Here is a 23,649-nt window from a genome sequence, read left to right as displayed (position 1 = left end):
CAGAGTGTGCCCTTGGGCCAGTAGCATCATGTGGAATCACTTGGGAGTTTTCTAGGAATGTAGCACCTCAGGCCTCACCCCAGACATGATGCTTCAGAATCTGTTTTAACAAGATGCCAGTGTGACTTGTGTGCACATTAAGTTTGAGAAGTGCCAGTGTAATACACATGATACCTGGCTTCCAGTTTTAGCTCTGTTACTTCCTAGCTGTGTGACCTTGGACGAGTAATTTAACTTCCTTGTGCCTCACTTGCCTTACTTGTAAAATGGCTTCTTAATAGTGCCTGTCTCTTAGGGTTGGGTGCCAAAGCACTTCATACCATGCCAGGCCCATAATAAACACTATGTAAGTATAAGCTGCTATTGTATGTCACTTGACATTCAACTCAGCTTGCTTTTGCTGGATACAAATTTGGGAAGTAGCCTGCCTTCATTCATTCATTCGTTCATTCATTCATTGGTTCGACCATCATGTGTGAGCACTCACTGTGGACCCCAGGTACTGTTCTGGTCCTGAGGACACAGCAAGGAACAGGACAGACAAGATCCTGGGCCCAGGGGAGCTCAGAGTCTAGGAAGGCAGCCAGGTATGGACTCACAATTACCTAATTACTTAATGTAGACAATTCCACAATTACTTACAAATGTGACAAGTGCTATGCAGAAGGGTTGCCAAAAAAGTAAATAAAATGGATGGTCAGAGAAGGCTTCTAAGGGGAGGTGATATTTTAACTGGAATATGAAGGATAAGGAGAATCTAGGCAGGAAAAGTGTGTGTGTGTCTGTGTGAGAGAGAGAGAGAGAGAGAGATCACAAATATGTGTAATGAGGGAAGGCTGCATTCCAGGCACAAGGACCAGAATGTGCAAAAGTGCTGAGGCAGTTAGGAGAACTAGAACTCAAAGAAGACCAGTGTAACCAGAGCAGTGGTTCTTAAACTTTTGTCAAAATCCCCTAGAGGGCTTGTTTAAACAGATTGCTGCCCCGCCCACGGAGTCTCTGATTAGGGTTGTTGTGGAGTGGGGCCCAAGAATTTGCATTTCTAACAAGTTCCCAGGTGACTCTGATGCTGATGGTCTGGTCATAACACTTAGTGAACCACTGAGCTAGAACATTGAAGCAAGACCAAGAGGGCGAAGAGGTTTGGGGTCTCATCTGGGGCCAGACCACGTAAGGTCATGGAAACCTCATGGAATGAGAACCAACTAAAGGTTTTAAAGGGAAGTGGGAGTGCCATGATCAGATTCATGTTTTAGGAATATCACCAAGGCTGTGATGGGGAGAACAGACTGTAGAAGGCATGAATGAAAGCATGGAGACTAAGGGGTTAGTCATCCAGGGGAGAGATGTCAGTGGCTTGGTTGAGGTGAAGATGCAGAGAAATGGGTGGATTCCAGAAATGTTAGAGCATTAGACATGATAGGATTTGGTTGGGTCATTGAATGTCTGGGAGGAGGGGCTCAGGAAGGCCCTCTAGGTTTCTGGTTCAAGCAAGTTAGCGGACAGTGGTGCCATTTCCTGAGAATGGGAGCAGGTTTGCTGGGGATGAGGATGAAGAGCAGCCAAGATGAAGAGTTCAGCTGAAAGCACAAGTTTGAGACCCAAGTGAAGACGTCATACAGACAATTAGATAAACAGATCTGGACCTCAGAAGACAGTTTCTGGAGGAGGTGACATGAGAAAAGACTAGATAATGTTCTTAATCTGAAGTTGGTAGAATAGATGGGCTTTGGGGGATGTCGGAGGGGATCCATGGTGTTCTGAATATATATCAGAATATATGTGCCTTTTTCTGGGGAGGGGTCCAGTAGTCATTATCAGATACTCGAGAATCTATGACTCAAAGAAGGTTAAGACCATCAGCCAGATAATGAGGGAGAAGCTGGTGGTCCTGGTCCTATGAGGTCCGTCCGTATAACCCTGACTCTGCTTCCAGGCGCCTGGTGGACCGTCTGGAGAACATGAGGAAGAACGTGGCTGGGGACGGGGTGAACTGCTGCATACTGTGTGGAGAAGAGCTGGGGATGCTGGGCTCTGCCTGTGTAGTGTGTGAGGACTGTAAGAAGGTACCATCGCCCTCCCCTTCCCTGCTTCCCCGCTCATCACATGCATAGGGGCTAGGCCTGGGCTCCAGCCTTTGGGGGCCTTGGGTCTTGGGGATGGAGCTTGGATCGGGAAAGGTAGTTGCCAGAATATGATTCCTTCTGGGATGCTCCCATGCCCAGCTGTATTCCGAGGTAACCCTGATCCTGGTTCCTCCCCTAGAAGTCACTCTGACCCTTCTGTCTCCTTGGAGCTCAGCTCCATCCAGGATGAACTTGGGAGACTGAAGTAGGACATGAACTATGGTTGAGCCTGCAAGTATCCTGGTTGTGGCTTAGCAAGTTATAGGTCAGGCTAAAGAGCATGCTGGGGGAATTCCCTGGCGGTCCAGTGGTTAAGACTCCGCGCTTCCACTGCAGTGGGCACGGGTTCAATCCCTGGTCGGGGAACTAAGATCCCGCATGCCACACAGTGTGGCCCAAAAAAAAAAGCATGCTGGGCTTCTGTCTACATGGAAGACACATGTGTACATGGAAGCCCTACCCAGCATTCTCTACCTTGGGGTACAGTTCAAGCCACTTAGAAAGCCCCTCTCTAGCCAAGTTAGGCCAACTTAGACTTTGGTCTTCTTAAGCATTCACTCTTGAAGGGGAGTCTCCCTGTGCTCTCTCCACCCTGTACCCTCTCCTCAAGCTGTCTGAACTTGACAATTCCAGGACAGAAATACTACTGTCCTTGGGTCTGTCTGATTCCCAGGAAAGGAATTCAGGGGAGTGACCCAGCTGGAGACATCCATAATGTCACTTGGCATCTCCTACTTGGGGTCCCATTTAGTATTTAGAATGGAATATTGGGGAAAGGTTATCTACTCCAAAAAACTTGCCTTCTGTAGTCAACTAGATAGCGAGAATTTTGTGACCTATTTGTTTTGACTGCCAGAAAACTCAGCCAAAAGTATAATGTTACATCATATAGTCATGGCATTTACTCAGATAACATCCTTCTCCATAAGGAGTTGAACCTGTAGTCATAGTCTAGGGTGTCTCAGATTCATTTGGGAAAGAAAGAAGAAATAAAGTAATAAACAAAATGGATATACAGTCTCTCATGATTAAAAAATCATGTCAGTGGGCTTCCCTGGTGGCGCAGTGGTTGAGAATCTGCCTGCCAATGCAGGGGACACGGGTTCGAGCCCTGGTCTGGGAAGATCCCACATGCCGCGGAGCGACTAAGCCCGTGAGCCACAATTGCTGAGCCTGCGCGTCTGGAGCCTGTGCTCCGCAACGGGAGAGGCCACGATAGTGAGAGGCCCGCGCACCGCGATGAAGAGTGGCCCGCACTTGCCGCAACTAGAGAAAGCCCTCACACAGAAGCGAAGACCCAACACAGCCATAAATAAATAAATAAATAAAATTTAAAAAAAAAAAAAATCATGTCAGTGATCTCCCTTGTATGGATGATGAAAACTCCAACCCCACAGGGACTCTTGGAGAATCCCTTCGTCCCGTGCTTGGGAATGACTCCAGTTCTTGTTATCACAAATCAGGACTCAGATTGGAACTTTATTCTAACTGGCCTTGGTCATGGAAGGGAGGTGAAGAAAGGAGAGTTCTATCTCTTTATGTCCACCAAGGGAGAATAGGGCTTCATTGCCACCATTCCCAGCCACTTCTCCTGATCACCGGCAGCTCCAAGCCTGGCATATCTGAGTGTGCACTGGGCTATGTTTTGTCCCCAGAATGTCTGCACCAAGTGTGGAGTGGAGACCTCCAACAGCCGCCCACACCCTGTGTGGCTCTGCAAAATCTGCATCGAGCAGAGAGAGGTGAGTGGATTGGTCCCATTCAGCTCCTGGAGCATTCTCCCTTCTTTGTACAATTCCCCCTTCCTTGCTATAACCAGGGGAGTAAGGTGGCAGTTGGGGGGCTGGGGAACCTGTTCAGGCACATGTCTTAAGGGGTTGGTATAAAAGGAACCAGCTCAGCTGTGAACACTGGTGGGACACAGTATTTGAATGAATTTCTTTTCTCATCTCTCGCTTCTGTGACTTTTCCTTCTTTCCCTCCCTGCTCTCCTCTTATTCATTGCCCTCTGACATCCATTATTCCCTACTCCCCATTTCTCATCTTCTGGGTCTTCCCCTACTGCCACCTTCTCTTTCTCTTTCCCTCTACCTCACTTCTTGTCTCACACTTTCCCTCATTTTCTTTTCTTTCCCTATACAGATCTTCCTCAACTTACAATGGGGTTGCATCCCGATAAACCCATTGTTAAGTGGAAAATGCATTTAATACACCTAACCTAGTGAACGTCATAGCCTAGCTTACCTTAAATATGCCCAGGGCATTTACAGTAGCCGACAGCTAGGAAAAATCATCTAAGACAAAGCCCATTTTATAATAAGTGTTGAGTATCTCCTGTAATTTATTGAATACTGTACTGAAGGTTAAAAAAAAAAGAAAGAAAGAATAGCTGCATGGGTACAGAATCATCGTCAGTGTATCAGTTGTTTCCCATCGTGATCGTGTGGCTGACTGGGAGCTGTGGCTCCCTGCCGCTGGTCAGCATCACGAGACAGTATCCGATCGAGTATTGCTAGCCCAGGAAAAGATCAGAATTCAAAATTCGAAAAGGACTTCCATGGCAGTCCAGTGGTTAAGACTCCGAGCTTCCACTGCAGGGGGCGTGGGTTCGATCCCTGGTCAGGGAACTAAGATCCTGCATACTGCATGGTGTGGCAAAAAAAAAAAAATTCAGAATTTGAAGTATAGTTTTTACTGAATGCATATCGATTTTGCACCACTGTAAGTTCAAAAACATCATAAGAAAACCATTTTAAGTCTAGGGCCGTCTGTACTCTCCTCCTCAGAGCTCTTTTTTCCCTTTCATCCTTATCTCCTCTGCCTTTTCTTCTTTCTCTCTTTGCCTCTCACCCTTCACACTTCTTCCTCTGCACTGTCTTCACTCTATTTCTGTTTTTTTCTCTCATGGAATCTTTCTCTTACCTAGGCTTGCTTTTTATTACCCACTTTGTCCCAATTAACTCCCTTCGCCTTTTTCCAATTTCTTCATCACTCATCTTCTGCTGCAGATTCCTGCCTTGGAGACTGTTCCAAGGACCATATTTCCCTCAATATCAGTCAGGGTCCTGGGAAAACAGATGGCACAATCCATCAGGATTATCAAGGAGGCTTTGATAAAGGTGCTGTTTGCAAAGGTCTGGGCAGGGATGAGGAGGATCAGCGAGGCATGGTGAAGCACGCAGCACCAGCAATAGCAGGGTTGCTGATACCACTCCTGAGACGGAAGGAGTGGAGGAGGGAGCAGTTACCAGACTGGACACTAGGTATCAACCAGCAGGAATGTAGCCACTGCCTGCCTAGCAAGGAGGGAGCCAAGGGACTCAATACCCTCACCTCACTATCTTCTTTCCACCGATCCCCCACTGATGCTCTCCTTGACCAGATCCACCTGGAGGGTAGAGATCAAGAAAGTCCAGTTACTGTAGTCCTTACTGGTCAGCTTCCTGGGGCACAGAGCAGGGTGAAAAAAGATGTAGAACCAATCTGAAGGGGCAACAGAAGATGTTCAACACACTGCCCCAGGTGGAACGCTAATCCACAAGGCAGGGAAGAAGGCCAGAGGTCTTGGGGAGGATGTACGTGGATCATCCTCTTTACAGCAGCCAGTGTAGTAGGGAGCACAACACATTTAAGAGGTGGGAGACTTGGTGTCCAGTCCACTCTCTGGCTGTGTAACCTTATACCTGTTCATAACCTCTCTGATATTCAACTGTTTCCATCAAGAGATTGGTTATTCTCTATTGAGTGTTCAGGGGTATTGTGTGAATCAAATAAGAATTGTGAAAGACTGTACTGGTGAGAAAATGCACTGCCTATTGTGTCAGTGCTCTGTGAGCAGGGAGAAAAGTGAAAAATTGGCTCTCGTGAAGGCAGGAGCAATAGTGCTTGGCTGTCGTGTCTTCATGTTCTACCTCTCCTCCCCCAGGTGTGGAAGCGCTCTGGAGCATGGTTCTTCAAGGGCTTCCCCAAACAGGTCCTCCCACAGCCTATGCCCATAAAGAAGACCAAGCCCCAGCAGCCAGCCAGTGAGCCTGCTGCCCCTGAGCAGCCCGCCCCTGAGCCCAAACACCCTGCCGGGGCTCCAGCTCAAGGTAGGAAAATACAGCTTCTCCTTTCAGAACCAAGGACAGGTCTTGGCTAACTGGTCTACCTGGAGGGTGTCCTGACATCATGTCTGTGTTTCTACCCAGTTGGTGGACAGCCAGCCTCTGGGCTTGGCTCTAGGTCCCCTATGTCTCCTTCACAGCTCATCACAAACCTTTATCAAGAAAGTAGTTCAGGGAACTCTCCAGCAATGCCAGGCTGCCAAAAGACTTTGTTGTCATCCCTGATGGATTATTTAGAGGTACAACAGAGGTGGAAATCAAAATCAGGAACTGAGAAAGACTCCCAACATCAAAATACACGCTGGAGTCTGGGGGGCGGGGGAAAGGGGGCTTGCTGAGAAGGCCTTCTTTGCTCCTGATATTTCTTCTATCAATCATCAGCAAATCTGAAATTGGACTAATTAAAAATGAAAGGTGAATAGCAAGGAAATTAGTAAAAGAAAATTACCACTACTCTGGATATTATCACTATTATCTAAGTATTATTATTAATTATTAAAATGATGGTAAAAAAGGGAGAGACAAAGCAATAAAAAGAAAAAATATGACCCCAGTGAAAACACATTTTAATATAATAAGGCCACTAAGACTGACCAGATAAAGCCCTTGCAATACTTTCAATTAACTAAGTGATAAAATCTGGTCTGAATGAAAATTCTAGAGTTGAGCACAGTCAGTGCTTCTAAAAGGAAGGTTATAGTTGAAGGTCTCAAAAATTGAAGTGCCCAACTATAACTTCTCAAGGTGCCCTGTACAGTGTCTGGCAGTCAGAAGGTACTCAACAAATACTTTCATCCTGGCAAGCCATCAGCAATTTCTGCTCCTTGCAGAGACTCACCAAATTGTCAACATATACTGCATCCCTGAGAAGCCCCAGGTTTCCACCTCTAGAACATCTTTCTTCCTGGTTAAACATTACTCCCTCTAGGCTGAGAAGACTGCATAGCTTTACTGTCGAGATCTTGAACATTGGAGCCCAGGAAGACCTGAGTTTGAATTCCAGCTCTGCCACTTACAAGTCATGTGAGCTTGGATGAGTGACCTAACCTCTCTAAAACTCTTTCCTCATCTATAAAATGAGATTAATAACTCACTGGGTTATTTTGAAGATTAAATGAGATGCTACAGGCATACCTCATTTTATTGCACTTTGCTTTATTGCACTTCACAGTCATTGCAGTTTTTTATAAACTGAAGGTTTGTGGCAACCCTGATCAAGCAAGTCTGTCGGTGCCATTTTTCCTGCTCACTTTGTCTCTCTGTGTCACATTTTGGTAATTCTCACAGTATTTCAAACTTTTTCATTATTATTATATTTGTTATGGTGATCTGTGATCGGTGATCTTTGATGTTACTATTGTAATTGTTTTGGCATTTTTTTCGCAATAAAATATTTTAAATTAAGGTATGTGCATTTTGTTTCACACTTAATAGACTACAGTATAGTGTAAACGTAACTTTTATATGCAGTGGGAAAAAATTCATGTGACTCACTTTTTTTGTGATATTCGCTTTATGGCAGTGGTTTGGAACTGAACCTACAGTATCTCCAAGGTATGCCTGTACATGTACAGTACTTTGCAGAGTGCAGCACTTAGTAAATGTTGGCCAGTAGTACATAGTATTAATCACCTATACACAGACAACGTACACTTACACACATAAATGGTATGAATTAGCTTATTATATAAACTCTAGACAAAACAAATAACTCTGAAAGATTCACCTCATTGGAAAGAAGTAACATCACCTGCATTGCATAGCAACCCCTAAACAATTATTGGCAATAACATCTAGTGCTGGTGAATATGTGGAGAAATGATGGTATAAACTGTTGGTAGGACTATAAGTCACCTCCAGCCTCTTGAAAAGTAATATGGCAGATGTTATTAAAATTTGAAGTGTATACACTATTTGATCCAACAGTCCCTCTCTGGGAATATATTTAACAGCAAGAAAAGTACCCATATAAAAGACATATGTATAAGTGTATTTATTGTATCATTGTTTATGGTAGCAAAAAATACTGGAAAAAACATTCATTAACGGGATAATTGTTAAATAGATTATGGTATAGCCACACCATGGTGTATTAGCACCTTTTAAAATTGAATGATGTAGGGACTTCCCTGGTGGTCCAGTGGTAAAGAATCCACCTTCCAATTCAGGGGACGCGGGTTTGATCCCTGGTAGGGGAACTAAGATCCCACATGCCACGGGGCAACTAAGCCTGTGCACCACAACTACTGAGCCCGCATGCCTCAACGAGAGAGCCTGTGTGCCGCAAACTACAGAGCCCACGCCCCCTGGAGCCTGTGTGCCACAACTAGAGAGAGAAAACCCACATGTCGCAACTAGAGAGAAGCCCGTGTGCTGCAATGAAAGATCCCGCGTACTGCAACTAAGACCTGATGCAGCCAAAAAAAAATAAAGGAAATAAATAAAGGAAATAAATATTTAAAAAAATTAATGATGTAAATGTATATTGTAGATTTGGAATTATGCCCATGATATGAGCTTTCAGTATTCTCTTAATGAACAGTTACGGAACACCTAGTGAGTTCCAGGCTCTGTTCTTTGCCCCAGGGAATCAGTGAATGGAACAGATAAAATCCATGCTCTCGGGCTTCCCTGGTGGCGCAGTGGTTGAGAATCTGCCTGCCAATGCAGGGCACACGGGTTCGAGCCCTGGTCTGGGAGGATCCCACATGCCGCGGAGCAACTGGGCCCGTGAGCCACAATTACTGAGCCTGCGCGTCTGGAGCCTGTGCTCCGCAACAAGAGAGGCCGCGATAGTGAGAGGCCCGCACACCGCGATGAAGAGTGGCCCCCGCTTGCCACAACTAGAGAAAGCCCTCGCACAGAAACGAAGACCCAACACAGCCATAAATAAATAAATAAATAAATAATAAAATAAAAGGAATTCCTTTAAAAAAAAAAAAAATCCATGCTCTCATGCAATTAAAATTCTAGTGGGGGAAACAGATGCTCAACAAACAGCAAATGCAAATACAACATAATATCAGGTAGTGATAAGTGCCAGGAAGAAAAATGAAACAGATAGAGGGGATAGAGGCTTCATGTTCGACAGAATGGCCAGAGAAGGGCTGTCTGAGAGATGATATTTGGGGAGAAACCCGAACAAGGTAATAAAGAGGGCTCATAGAATCTTCGGAAATACCGTGTGCAAAGGGTTTGAGGTTGGAGCATGCTTGGTGAGTTCTGGGGAAATTCAAATTAAGTGAACAAAGCACATTCTAGAAACAGTACGTACCCATGATCCCAATTTGTTTGCAGTGGAAATAATGTGAAATTTGTAGATAGGCTCTACATCAAAGGGGAAGTTGGGAAAGGAAACTTTTAATTTTGTTTTAAAAGTTATTGGGAATGGTGGATGGGCCCTTTTGTGAGCTCGTTAAGTGTCAGCTCTCCAGAAAACATCAAATATTGAGGGTTTGCCAAAAAGTTCATTTGGGTTTTTCCATAGGATGTTACAGAAAAACACAGGTGAACATTTTGGCCAACTCAATACATACCCCTCATCAGTTTTCTCTCTCTCCAGGTGACGCTGATGACAGGAGGGGCCCAGGTCAGAAGACAGGTGGGTTCTGCCGACTCTGTCTTCTACTTTTGAGACAGGAGTCCTTTTCCCCATTCCTCCATTGCCTTTTCTCCATTCAATTCATGCTTTTCCTTTCAGGCCTTGACCTGGCCTCTGCTCCTGGGCGAGGAAGCTATGGGCCTCCTGTGCGAAGGGCCTCCGAGGCACGAATGAGCTCATCTAGCCGGGACTCAGAGAGCTGGGACCAGAGCCACGGCGGAGCTGCTGGTGACCCCAGCTGGAGCCCAGCAGGTGAGAGAGATGGGCAAATCCAGACAGGCTTCCTGGATGAGGAGAATCAAAAGGAATGGGGAGAACAGTGGTTTTTTTCATTTATTCATTGGCGCTTGGTAGACATTCAATGAACACTTGTTGAATGAGTGAGTGAGTGAACGAGTGAGTGAGTGAGTGAGTGAGTGAGTGGTTGGATGGATGGATGGATGGATGGATGGATGAACAAGGACCCAAATGAACAAGCAAACGGAAGTGCTAATGCAGGACCCTGGGACAAGAATTTGTAAGCCCCAGCCAGAGGTGGCAAAGCACTTTCTGTCGTGAGCATTCAAGCATCTCTCCAGTGAAAAATATTTGGATTCAGGAAAGGTGGGATCCAGCCCAGTGAGGTGAGAGAAGACAGGGTATTCTTCTAGGAATGTCATACCTTCTCAGTACCAGGAACTGCTGTGTATATCATCCCCATTTGATCCCCCAACAGCTCTGTAGGAGGCAGTAGCATCTAATAGTCTCAGGTAGACTCTGGAGACCAAATGCCTGAGTTCAAACCCTGGCTTGGCTACTAAAGAGCCAAGAGACATTAGGTGAGCTCCTTAACCCCTCTGTGCCGCAGTTTTCCCATTTGTAAAATGGAGCTAATGAAGCACCCACCTCATAGGGTGTAGAGATGAAATAAGTTCTTATAAAAATGTTTATCAAGTGGGTAGAGTTGTTGCCTCCATGAAGCATCTGAGGTTCAGAGAGGGTAAGTGACCAGCCCAAAGACACACAGCTTATATAAGAAAAATCTGGGATGCAAAGCTAGGTCCATGTGAAGATAAGAACAGTCTTTCAATAATTATAAAGTAGTATCAACATCTGCCAGATGTTGAGTGTTCACTATATGCCAGGCACTGTTCTGAGCACTTTACATGTATTGTATCATTGTGTCTCCACCACAACCCTATGAGGTAAGTATTGTTATCCCCATTTGATGGATGAGGAGACTGAGGCCCAAAGAGGATAGGTCATTGTGCAAGGTCACAGATGTCGGAAGCAACGTCGCAGAACCTGAGCTTTTCAACATCCATGTTGTTGCAGTGAGTTGCCCAGGGGGATCTGAGTATTGGAAAGAGAGAACACACGGAGGGGAGGAGAAGAGGGTCTGAAAGAGCTGGGAATGTCGGGGGGCTGCATCCAGTTCACACCCAGAGGACCATGCCTCATGCCAGCTGACCGGTCCCAGGCTTCTTCCTGCTTTGACTGTGTGTGAGTGTGTGTGTGTGCGTGCATGCGTGTGTGTGTGCGATATGACAGGCTCTTTCCTTTCCCCTGCAGGTTTGAGACGGGCCAACTCAGTCCAGGCCTCTAGACCCACCCCGGCCTCGATACAGAGTCCAGCGCCCCCCAAGCCTGGGCCCCCAGGTACGTGCCACCGACCCACCTGCCCAGGCTGTCACTCAGCTGTGACCCCAATACCTCCCACCCTTGCTTGCAGAACCCTCTGGGCTTTCTGCAAAGCTGCAGCCACCACCAAACCCTAAACTCTTCAGAGACCTTTAGAATGAATAATACTCCAGGCTGGGAAGCTGGTGGGGGTGGGAGGAAGGGTAGCATCATACCTACCTAAATGCAAGAAGTGACAGTACTTCATCCCTCACTGTTTCCCACCTTCTGACATCATCACTCCACTTTCACAATTTTTACCACATGCACCTATGATCTGCCCTCTTATTTCCTTAATATTTTCTTCAAATTGACCTCCTTTAAGAACATAATTGAGAGAAGTTATCATAAACTCTTTCAAGGAAATTTTAAGGACTTCAGACTTCAAGGAAAAGGCAAAGGTTCTCAGACAGATATGTGAGATTCAGGAAGAAATGGTGGGCAAAGAGATTAGTAATGTGAGAAAATCTGAACACGTATGGCTTGTGTAAAACAATGGAAATAATTCCTAATTGGTACAGTTAAAAACCCGTTATTTTAAAAGAAACCTATAATAATGGCATAAGTGGGAAACCAGTATTCCATACCAGAAAAAGAGAGTATATTAGTTTGCTAGGGCAGCCATAACAAATATCACAAACTGGGTGGCTTAAAATAACAGAAATGTATTGTCTCACAGTTCTAGAAGCCAGAAGTCCAAAATCAAGGTGTTGCCAGGGTTGGTTCCTTCCACAAACTGTGAGGGAGAATCTGTCCCAGCCTCTCCTCTTGCTTCTGGGGGCCTCGGGCATTCCTTGGCTTGCGGATGTGTCTTCACATCATCTTCCTTCTATGCATGGGTCCCTGTGTGTCCAAATTTCCCCTCTTTATAAGGGCGTAGTCATATTGGATTAGGGCTCACCCTAATGGCCTCATCTTAACTTGATCACCTGCAAATATGATCAAATATTCACATTCACAGGGACTGGGGGTTAGAACTTGAACATTTTTTGGAGAACACCATTCGACCTATTGTGGGGGGCTATTATACAAATTAATGTACTGAAAATAAAACGGTGCAATGACATTCTCAGTACTCTGGCCTGCTGAAGGTTCGGAGCCGAGGCCTGTCCTCTTTTGCTCAAAAGGGACATTTACAAAGGTTAGAGAAGTGTTAAAGTAGCACCTAGATGAGACTTTTACCATGACGGGATCAGTATGGAAAGGCAATGGGAACCCAGAATGACTTTCTCACTCTGTCATTGACTGTTATTTCATGCCCCATCCCTGTGGCTCTCCCCCACATGCCAAGCTTTGGAAATGTAGTTATATAGAATCCTCTGGACCAGTAATGACCCCGTAATAATGGTGGACTCAAAGCCTGGACTTGCCCGTTACCTTGCAAGCGATTCTTGCTCCATTCGACCTCATAACAGCCAACAAAACATGAAGAGCAGGTAGTACCTGCTCTTCCCCACTTCACAGAGGAGGAAGCTGAGGCCCAGGATGGAAGGATTTGGGCTCGAAGCCAGGGCTTTCCAACGCCAGAATCCCCCAATGGGACCGTTCCTGCAACCCGGGTGCCTCTGCACGTCACCTGCTGCCCCTGGGCCTGTGTCCACACTTGTGAAATGAGGGCGGCTCAGGGCAAATACCCAAATGATGCCGCCTTCTCTATTCCAAACTTCTTTCTCTCTTTGCCCCACTCAGGACCCCCAGGAGGCAGCAGACCCAGTCCCGGGCCAGCAGGACGTTTTCCAGATCAGAGACCAGGCAAGTGTTCGCCTCTTTCTGTGCCTGCGCAGGTGACCACCTCTTCCACTGACTGAGAGAGAGGGAGAGAGAGAGAGCAGGGGCTGCCAGACATTGGCCCATTCTGCATCCTGAGACCTATCTGATGAGCTCCAAGGGAATTCCCTAACTCTAAAACTCTAGAGAGTCTGTACGAAGATTAGATAGATAGAAAATGACAATACATACAGTGGTTAAGAGTACAAGCTGCCTGCATTCAAATCACTGCTTCTTTACTTCCCAGCTGTGTGACCCTGGGCAAGTCACTTAACTTCCCAGAGCCTCAGTTTCCTTATCTCTAAAAGGAGAATAATCCAAGGACCTACCTCACAGAGTTGCTGGGAGGATTAAGTAAACCAATACATGGAACACCTTAGCACGTGGCCTACAATGTGTGAAGACCACACCGAGTGACAGTGATTATCACACATGATATATATGCAGCAGCACCAATCACTACAACAGATTCATTGCTTTCTAATGCACCAGGTACTGTGTTAAGTGCTGTGCATATACTAGAAAATTTTTTAAATAATAGCTAATACTATTTGAGCACCTTCAGGTCTTAAAATTCCCATTTTACAGGTGAGAAAACTGAGGCTCAGAGGTAAGTAATCTTGCAGCTGAGATTCAAATCCAGGCTGTCTGGCTTCAGAGCCCATACCAGTGAGGGCTCTCAGTGAGGTCTGTTTTGCTCATGGAACTTGTTATAAAACATAGATTCCAAGGCCCCACCACAGGGCCTACAGATTCTAGATGGAGCCTGGGAACCTGGATTTTTGCAAGCCTTCCCTGGGTGGCTTTGACAAAGGCAACATTCTGAGAATCGGTGAACGGCATGATGTGGCCCCCCTGTCCACTGGAAGTGACAGTCCCGCATTGCAGGGCAGTGGGTGATTGTGGCACAAAGCTCGCCAAGCACCTGGTACACAGTAAGGTGCCCATCACTCGCGGTAATGCTGCAGCAGTTGTCACTGCTGTCGTTATGACACAGGGACTCAGCTGCCTCTTTCCCACCCTCTCCCCATCTCCCCTGCAGAGGTGGCTCCGAGTGACCCTGCCTATACAGGGGTCACCGCCCCACCGCGAGAGGAGAGAACGGGGGGAGTTGGGGGCTATTCGGCAGTTGGAGCCAAGGAGGACCGAGCGGGCCGCCCACTGGGCCCCTGTTCCCAAGCGTCTGCTGCTGCTCCCCAGCCGGCCGCGGTCCCGGCCCGCCAGCCCCCACACCCACAGGAGGAGGAGGAGGAGGAGGAGGAAGCCAACAGCTATGATTCAGATGAAGCAAGTAGGTGACGTGTAACGGAGGGGTGGCTGGAAAAGTCACTTCAAGGGTCGCCCCCAGGGAAATAGGAATGGCTCTGAGGACAGCTCTGTACATCCCCAGGCCTCCAATATGCCAAACCTAATAAACGTATTTACCAAGTTATAAAAATACAAATTTGTGTTACTAAATTCACAAAATGACATCGGCTTTCTAAAGTATAAGTGCTATCTATTTTTTTCATTGTTGTAAAAGACACATAACATCAACGTTAACCATTTACATAATTTTTTAAGAGTGCATTTCAACTATATTCACAAAGTTCTATTTGGTGGTTCCATAGAACTATCACATGACTCAGCAATTCCACCCCTAGGTGTATATATAGATAGATATCTATTTTAATCGTTTCCCAGACTCTTTGGTGTGTGTCTTCTAAAAGTCATTTTTTAACCATGACTTTAAAATTTCTGATACTTCCTCTTGCACCCATCCATTCAATGATTTATAAAGTGCCTGCTCTATGCCACACACACACACACACCAGTGGTACTTCTCCTGGGTGTGGCTGGGAGCAGCAGGGGAGAGCTGGGGTGGCCTTTGTGAGCTGCAGGGAAGCATGGATGGGTTGTGTCTGGACCTGATGCATGCTGTGGGGTTGGGGGGACGTTCCAAGAGCTCCTGATCAGATGGGGAGACTGGACCCACTCAGAAGAAATGGACCAAGGGCTGTGATCGGCGGAATGGCTTTGGCCCATCGCGTCACCTCCCCTCGTTGTAAAAGGGAAAGCAAATACCACCTCCCATACGGGGCTGAGGGGTCGTAAACTGAGGTACCTGCTGAGAACGGGCTTCATAAACCAGAAATCATTATTATATAGTGCGAAACACACATGAGGAATTATTATTATATGACATGCACATCAGAAGTAATAATAGTCAACACTTGTTGAGCCCTTATTTTGTGCCGGGCACTTTTCTAAGTGTGTTACGTGCACATGCTCAATTTAATCATCCCAGTGAGCCTGGGAATAGTTGCTCTTCCTATTCCGATTTCACAGATAAGGAGACAGAGGCTCGGAGAGGTTCAGGGGCTTGTCCAAGTTCATATGGCCAGTGAGTGGAGGGACTGACAGTCAGTCTCATTGCTGCAGCAGGTCAGAGGCCAGACCTGGAGGAAATATCAGCTGTCCTGTCTCTCCCAGGGGTCATGAGTCTGCAGGCTCAGGGAAAAGGAGTCTGAGGAGCCCACCCCCACCTCGCTGGCTGGGGGCTGTTTCTGCCCTGGAAATGCACCATGTCTCTCCCACCTTCCTGGCTTTCCACATCCTGGTCCTTCTGCCTGGAGCAGTGGCCACTGCTCCTTCCATCTGCCTTAAGTGTCTCTTTGCTGACCTGCCAAGCCTAGAAGATCCCTCCCAGCCGGTGTATGTCCCTGTTAGGAGCTGTCCCTAGTGATTTATAACAAGACTGTCTCTGTATTCAACTCCCTCCCTCCCTCATCTCTATATTTGACAAGTATTTATTGAGCACCTACGAGGTGCCCCCAAACTATTCTAAGTGCTGGGGATACCATGGCAAAAAAAGAAAAAAATAAATAACAGACAAGGTGGCTGATCTAATGGAACTAATATTCTAGTGGAGAGAAAGATACCAATGAGTTCATTTCAGGTAAAGACAGAGCACTGTGAAGGAAATAAAATAGGGTGAATGACCATGAGGGTGGCTGCTTTAGATGGATCAATCAGGGAGGGTTTCTCTGAGGAGGTGACATTTAAGCTGCGATGTGGATAATGAGAAGGCACCAGCCATGTGAGGATCTAGAGAGAGAGCATTCCAGACAGAGGCAACAGCAAATGCTAAGACTCATTTATTCCTTCAGCAAGTAAGTGAGCACAAACTGTGTGCCCTGCACTGTGCCCAGCGGGGACAGCAGTGAACAAGGCAGTCACAGCCTTGCCCTCATGGGACTCTCAACCTAGCAGATGGAAGTCATTAACTAGGCAATTGCACAAATGATTAACTGATCACAGGTGTGCTGAGGGCTCCAAAGAAGAGGAGGGTCTACCAGGATGGGGAGTCCAGAGGGACTGAGTCTTCCTCTCCTCTGTAGGCTCAATGGCTAGCCCAGACCGCGCACACGGTAAGTGCTCAGGAAATGTTTGTTGAATGAATTAATGTCCTCTTGGTACCTGCCTCTGTCTTCTTCAGCCACCCTGGGTGCCCTGGAGTTCAGCCTTCTCTACGACCAGGACAACAGCTCCCTGCACTGCACCATCATAAAGGCCAAGGTGGGTAAGGGGGCCAAGCTGGGGACCACTCAGGATGTTCTGGCATTTCTAGGGGACTTGGGGAGGGCATGGGTGACCAATTCTGTCTCCTGTCATTGCCTTGTCTATCTGTGACAGTGACAGTGATGAGAAAAGAGCAGGAATTAGCCACGGCCAATTCCTCTGCAGGGAGGACTTCCTCCGGGGAAGGTCCCAGAGGGGTTTCACTTAACTGCAGCTGCCTCCCGGGAGTGGAGGAAACCAAGCTTCAAGGGCAGAGCCAAGATCTGCCCAGACCCATCCACACCCTCTGGAGGGGATCTCAGAGGTGTCACCCGGGAGCAGTGACAGCCTAACTTGACAGCTGACATGCCACTGAACAGCTCCTTCTATAGACAGGGCTGTCAAGCTGGAGCTACAGACTGAGTCAGGACTTACTGTTGCAGATGGAAGGACAGTAATCTGGGCTTCTGAGAGGGGGAAAAAGGCAAACCAGATTGAAAGAGCATCTCCATGCTATAGACTCCAGGGGCAGTGAGCCAACTTTACTCCAGCCCGCAAAGAAAGCTGGATGATGCCAATGCCAATCCCAGGAAGTAGTTGACCAGGATCTCCCCCTGCCCCAAGTCTGGTCTATAGAAAATAACAAGCAAGGTTCAGGAACCAGACTTCCTGGATTCAAATACCAGCTCCGCCCCTCCTAGCTGTGGGATTTGGGGGAAGTTAACCTCTCTGTGCCTCAGGGATAATAATAGAGTCTCTCCCATGAGGATGTTGGTGAGTATTACGTGGAAGGTGACGGGGTGTCCCAGTTTGCACAGATGGTCCCCAGCTATGCCTGTTGCCTTGATGAAATAATTAAGAACTCCCCTTTCCACTCACAAAATGTCCCAGTTTGGATGATCAATAATGTATGAAATGCTTAACACAACTTCTAGATCAACATACCCAGGTCACTTCTTCAGCAGACACTTAGATGCATTTACATGTGCCCTCCAATAACACAGTGAGGTAAGGCCCTGCATTATCTTATTTCATCTTCATAGGAACCTCTGAGGAAGAGATTATTATTAGCCCCATTGTACAGATGGGAAAACTGAGGCTTAGAAAGTTAAAGCCTGAGGCCACTCAGCTGGTAAGGGATAGAGCTGGATTTGAATCCAGATGTAACCACCTCCAGCTCCAGAAATGGGGGAAAGCCACACCATTACAGCCCCCTTGAGACAGGGGTACAGAAAACTCAATGGCTCAGGGGCTGGGCTGGTAAAGAGACGAGAAAAGCGTGTGAGACATTAGGGAATGGTAGTAACTTTGGTAAACTAAACTGGTGTGAGCAGGACCCAAACAAAGATGTTCAAGTTCAAATTTGAAAAACACAGCGTCTGCCAATTTGTAACCTCCCAATCCAAACAGACATTACAGACGTGTTTATTAAATACCTACTCTGTACCAGGAACTACCCTAAATGTTGGAGAATATTAGAATGAGCAAGAATAGACTGTGCCCTCATGGAGAAATGGACAAGAAACCATCACTATAGCATCTCCTGAGTATTGTATACCCTCTGGGGCTTTCTACAAATTATTTCGTCCCATTTAATCTTCACAACAAACCTATGAGGAAGGTTTCATCATCATTCCCATTTTATAGATGGGGAAATTGAGGCACAGAGAGATTAAGGGACTTGCCCAAATCACACAGCCAGGAAGTGGTGGAGCTAGGATTTGAACCAGTGTTGCCCAGCTCAAAAGCCTATGCTCTTACCTTCTAGGCTACCCGGCCAGATTTCCCCCTTGCACCCCACTTTGTGGCCTCCTCTCCCAACCTAGTAGTAGCAAACGTTGTTCATACTGAACTTGTGCCAGAGCCAGAGTTCAGCCTTCACAGATGAGATCTCATTTAACCCTCCAAGAATCCCATGAAGCAGGGTCTGTGATCGGCCCCACTGAACAGATGAGGAAACTGAAGTCCCTGGAGATCACAGGGCACGATACATGGGATTGGGGATTAGTGCTGTGAGAGGAGACAGTGGGAGCCCAGAGATAAGACACCTGCCTCAGCCAGGGCCTAGGGGGATGGGCATAGCGTATCTGAGCCCCAGGAATTTGGGAACTGCTCATGTTAACAAGCCCAGCTTAACTCCCACCCCGGACAAACTGCTCTCCCCTACAGTGGCTCATTTTAGCCATTTTAGCCATGCCAGCTCTGTGAGGGGGGCCAGGCAGAGATTGTGATCCCCATCATATGGATGGAGAAACTGCGGTCTCAGAAGTGAGTGCAAGGGCCAGGGCCAGAACTCAGGCCTCCTTTCGCTGGCCTTTCCTCCTCTCCCACCCATTCTGGGACATGTCCTCCCATCCCAGCAATAACAATCCAGCCTTGATGGAGCACTTCCTGTGTGCCAGGCACTGTGCCAAGCACTTTACAGGTGGGATCACGTTTAAATCTCACCAGCCCATGAAGCATCCCATTTGACAGGTGAGGAAATGAGGCTCAGAGAGGTTAAGAAACTTGCCTAAGGTCACACAGCCAGTAAGTGACTTGGCCAGGCTTTAAACCCCATCTGCCGGATTCCAGTGCTCATTTCAAGATACTGCATTTCCCTTCTCTTTCTTTGGAAGAGGAAGCACACAGGATGGAGTGATAGCTGTGCCCATTGCCTGTGATAGCTGAGCACCCAGCCCTCCCCAGGCCCTCACGCCATTGCCTTCTTCTCTTACAGGGACTGAAGCCCATGGATTCCAATGGCTTGGCCGATCCCTACGTTAAGCTGCACCTCCTGCCGGGAGCCAGCAAGGTACCATATGGCCTGGTCCTCTTGGCAAGCGGGGCACATGGGCTCTGGAAAGCACCCAAGGTTCCCAGCTCAGAGCCTAAAATAGCCCTCCCCAAACCCCCTCTTCCCTGATTGGCAAAGTTCTTACAAGGGGTAAGGGATGGGCCAGAGCCATTCTCCTTCAAGAGGCAGGGGCTCTGCTCATTTCTCTAACTCAGAAACCTGGGATCCAGGAGAGAAGCTGATACCCTGATTATGCCCTTGACCTGCTCAAACACCTTCAGGGCTCCCCAGTGCTGACCATGGTCCACCTCCCCCACCCATTTTGTGCCCCAGCCAAACATCTCTCGACAGAAATGACTAACTCTTTCCAGATACCTTGAGAAAAGGTTCCGTTATTAAGAGAAAATGTACCCCCATCCCTTCCACCTTTCTGGGAGGGAAAGTGGGATTAATTCTCCTTTCTTTGGATTGACCAACTCAGAGCACATGGCTGGAAATGGAAGTGTGCCTTCTTGGGTTTTATTTTTTGCTTTGTTGTGTTAATTTGACATGGATGTCCTAAAAACAAGGCTGCCTATATACTTGGTTACATGACCTTAGAAAAATGCCTTTCAGAAATCTCTGCAAGTATCAAATGCCCCATAAGACAAAAAAGGACGGACACACACACACACACACACACACACACACACGCACAGGCACATACACACTTTATCTCACTCTTTTTTTGTTTGGATCAAGGAAAGACAGTCCCACCTGGCCGTGGCCAAACTGGTTGGCCACTACTCCTTCTAACTCCCCAGCGACCTTTGCTTCTCCTTGACCCACTCCTTTGCCCACTCCTAAATCCAAACCTGCTTTGCCAAAGAATCCAATCAGTCATTTACATGTTAGTGTGAATTAGATTTCTCACCAGGCCACCAGGTGCATTTCTAACCTTCTCTCTTAGAGTAAAATGAAAAATTTTGTTCTCTCTAAGGAATTTCAGGCATGGAGGATGCTATCTGGGGAAACAGAGGGGACCATTCCAATATCCCCAGAAATTATTTCTTCACTGCCTAGGAATGGGAGACTCTCATTTCTGCCTCCCTGGCCTAGAAATAATACTCTTTCTCAAAGAAAAATATCTTTGCTTTCTAATCTTTATGAAGAGTTCAAAGAGTGGGCCCAGTGCCTGGAGGGAGGGCTGGCCCAGTATCCAGTGTTGGTGATGCACCCTAGAGGATGACCCCACTCCCTGAGAACATGCATTTGGGAGCAACAGAGCCCCTGGACACTCCTGAGGGAAGTGGACTCCTAAGTCACCCACCCATCGCAGATGAGCCCAAGGGATGGAGCTGCAGGGCTGGCTCCCCACTGAGACAGATGTCTGTCTGGGTTCTAGTCCAACAAACTTCGTACGAAAACCCTGCGGAACACCCGAAATCCCATCTGGAATGAGACTCTGGTCTATCATGGCATCACGGATGAGGACATGCAGAGGAAGACCCTCAGGTGCCTGCCGGGAGGGTGGGCAGAGAGGGGCCTGAGGCTGGGCAGACTGAGGCATGCGTGGTTCCTGGGGGCAGCGCTTTAAAACATCTCAGAGTAGTTTTTTGTTTCTTTTTTTCTTCTAAAAAGCAATATATATTTCTGATAGACACTTTTGAAAATACAGATAAGTGAAACTGTTAACATCTTGGTGTCTGGACATTTGGGTTTAGCGTGTGTCTATATTTGTGTGTATGTGTTTGTGTGTGTGTGTGTGTGTGTGTGCGCGCGCGCGAAAGTTTTTTTTTTTTAATAAAGTTGAGTATTTTTAAAAGTTTATAAAAATGGGCCATCCTATTAAGTAATCAACCAGTTTCACTTAATATACTGACGCCACTTCATATTCTTCTACAGTGTATTAAAGTGCATTTAAAATTACATAAGTAATAAATGAGTACATTGTTCTTGTAAAGAATTATTGAGAAAACAAAGCTGCTTTCAAATGTTAGTCCCCTCCCTCAGCCTGGGTTGCCTTTCTCCTTCTGTGAGTGTGTGTATATTCATATATACATACATACACTATATATATATATATATATATATATATATATATACTGTCATTTACAATATAAGAAATATCATATTGAATATATCTGGACCTTGCCTTTTTTCTTAACAATACATCTTGGGGCTGTGGCCATGAGAAGACATTTAGATCTACCTAATTTTTAACTGCTTCAGAGTACTCCATAGCATGGGTTTATCACAGATTTTTTTAATGTTTTATTATTAAGTGTTATGAATATACAGAAAAATATAGAATATAATAAAAACAAATACCCATGAACCCAATACTCAGTCTTTCAAAAATCTTAATTGTTTTATTTGCTTCAGCTCTTTTTGTAAGGAATAAAGCACTACAGATGCAAATTGAAGCTCCTCTTGTATACTTCATCCCCCACCCCCTTCTCTTCTTTCCTCCCCAGGGCGAAACACTATCCTGAATTCTATGGGTATCATTTCCAAGCGTGTCCTATGCTTCAGCTACTTAATTATGTATCTATAAACAATATATGGTATTGTTGGCATGTCTTAAAATTTTATGTAACTGTTCACCACTTTATCCAGTTCCCTGTGGATAGACATTTAGATAGCTTCTACCTTTTCTCTATTACAAACAAATTTGCAGTGAGCATTCTTCATGCTTCCTTGTGTTCATATGAGTATTTCCTTAGGACAGAAACCAAGGAGGAATATCTGCTGGATCACAGAATATGGGGTGTGGGTCTTTTTAATTTTGCAAGGCATACAAACTGGTTTGCAAATGGGCTGTTCCAAGTACATTCCTATCAGCTACAATATTATTTTAAGGAAACATAAACATTTTTATTGCAGTGTAATAACATCCATTTAGAAAAGTGCACACAGAAAAAGTGTACAGATTGATGAATTTTCACCAAGTGAACACACTGGGTTAAGAGAACAGAACATTCCCAGACCACAGAAGCACTCCCCTTGTGCCCCCTTCCAGTGAGGACCTTTCCCCCCAGGGGATTCACTACCCTAACTGCTAACAGGAAAAATTAATTTAGTCTAGTTCTGCACTTTATACAAATGAAATCATACCACATAATTCCTGTATGTCTGTCTTCTTTCAGTTAATAGTATATTTGTGATACTCATCCAAGTTGTTGTGGGTACTTGTAGGTTATTCTTTCTCATTGCTATTTAGTATTCCATTGTGTGAATATAACACGATGTTATTTATTCATTCTACCGTTAATTGGCATTTGGTTGGTTTTCTGTTTGGGGCTATTACAAATAGTGCTGCTGGGAACATTCTAGTAGCTATTTCTTGCATACATTTCTGTTGTATATACACCTGGGAGTGTAATGGCTGAGCCATGGTGTATGTATATGTTTAGCTTTAGTAGAAACTGCCAGTTTTCCATAGTGATTGCACCAATTTACACTCCTACCGGCAATGGGAGTTCTGGGAGGTCCAGTTGCTTCACATCCTCATCAACACTTTTCCATTTTGGCCACTCTGGCGGGTGTGTAATGGTGTCGCATTGTGGTTTTGCATTTCCCTGATGAGCAATTACAACATTATTTTCAACGCGTACTGTTACATTTTTAGGGTTACTTCATAATTTTCTTAAGAAGTTCCCCCGTTATAGAATACTTATGTTATTTCTGCTTTTTCACAACTATAAACAAAACTGTGGTAAAGATCTTTGTAGTTACGTATTTTTTCACTTACGTCTTCAAGGTAAATTCCTAGAAGTGGCATTACTAGGTCAAAAATGGTGATTATTCGTGAGTCTTTGGAGACATTGTCCTGCAGAAAGGATGGTGGTGTTTACACCCCCACCGGCTAAATGGAGACAATTTCTCTCTCCAGTTGTGTACAGTGTGGGGCTCAGCAGGAGGGTGTTCTGACCCTTCAGAACTTTGAACCTTGTTCAACAAATGTTAATGGCCAAGAAGCAAGGTGCTGTTAGTTCCTATCTGTCCCCCATGGGGGGAAAAGTCCTTTCTTCCTCTTAGTATATGTCAGGATGAATTATCATGCCTCGATTGGTCCTTTTGGCCTCCTGAGGG

General features: G+C 46.0%; 1 protein-coding gene across 3 annotated transcripts in view; it reads left to right on the top strand.

Annotated features, from left to right (window-relative positions):
• RPH3A (rabphilin 3A) overlaps positions 1-23,649 on the top strand; it is a 95,944-nt gene that overhangs the window by 61,458 nt on the left and 10,837 nt on the right. For all 3 annotated transcript variants that reach the window (XM_036824092.1, XM_036824091.1, XM_036824090.1), the window contains 11 exons: positions 1,937-2,066; positions 3,782-3,868; positions 6,052-6,217; positions 9,795-9,833; positions 9,933-10,085; positions 11,385-11,471; positions 13,182-13,244; positions 14,302-14,550; positions 16,738-16,817; positions 19,519-19,593; positions 20,960-21,069. In XM_036824092.1, the coding sequence (XP_036679987.1) occupies positions 1,937-2,066; positions 3,782-3,868; positions 6,052-6,217; positions 9,795-9,833; positions 9,933-10,085; positions 11,385-11,471; positions 13,182-13,244; positions 14,302-14,550; positions 16,738-16,817; positions 19,519-19,593; positions 20,960-21,069 (1,239 nt within the window). The remainder of the gene's footprint in view (positions 1-1,936; positions 2,067-3,781; positions 3,869-6,051; positions 6,218-9,794; positions 9,834-9,932; positions 10,086-11,384; positions 11,472-13,181; positions 13,245-14,301; positions 14,551-16,737; positions 16,818-19,518; positions 19,594-20,959; positions 21,070-23,649) is intronic.

Source organism: Balaenoptera musculus, chromosome 14 (genome assembly GCF_009873245.2).
Source record: "Balaenoptera musculus isolate JJ_BM4_2016_0621 chromosome 14, mBalMus1.pri.v3, whole genome shotgun sequence".
Lineage (NCBI taxonomy): Eukaryota > Metazoa > Chordata > Mammalia > Artiodactyla > Balaenopteridae > Balaenoptera > Balaenoptera musculus.
This window is presented reverse-complemented; position numbering and strand designations above follow the sequence as displayed.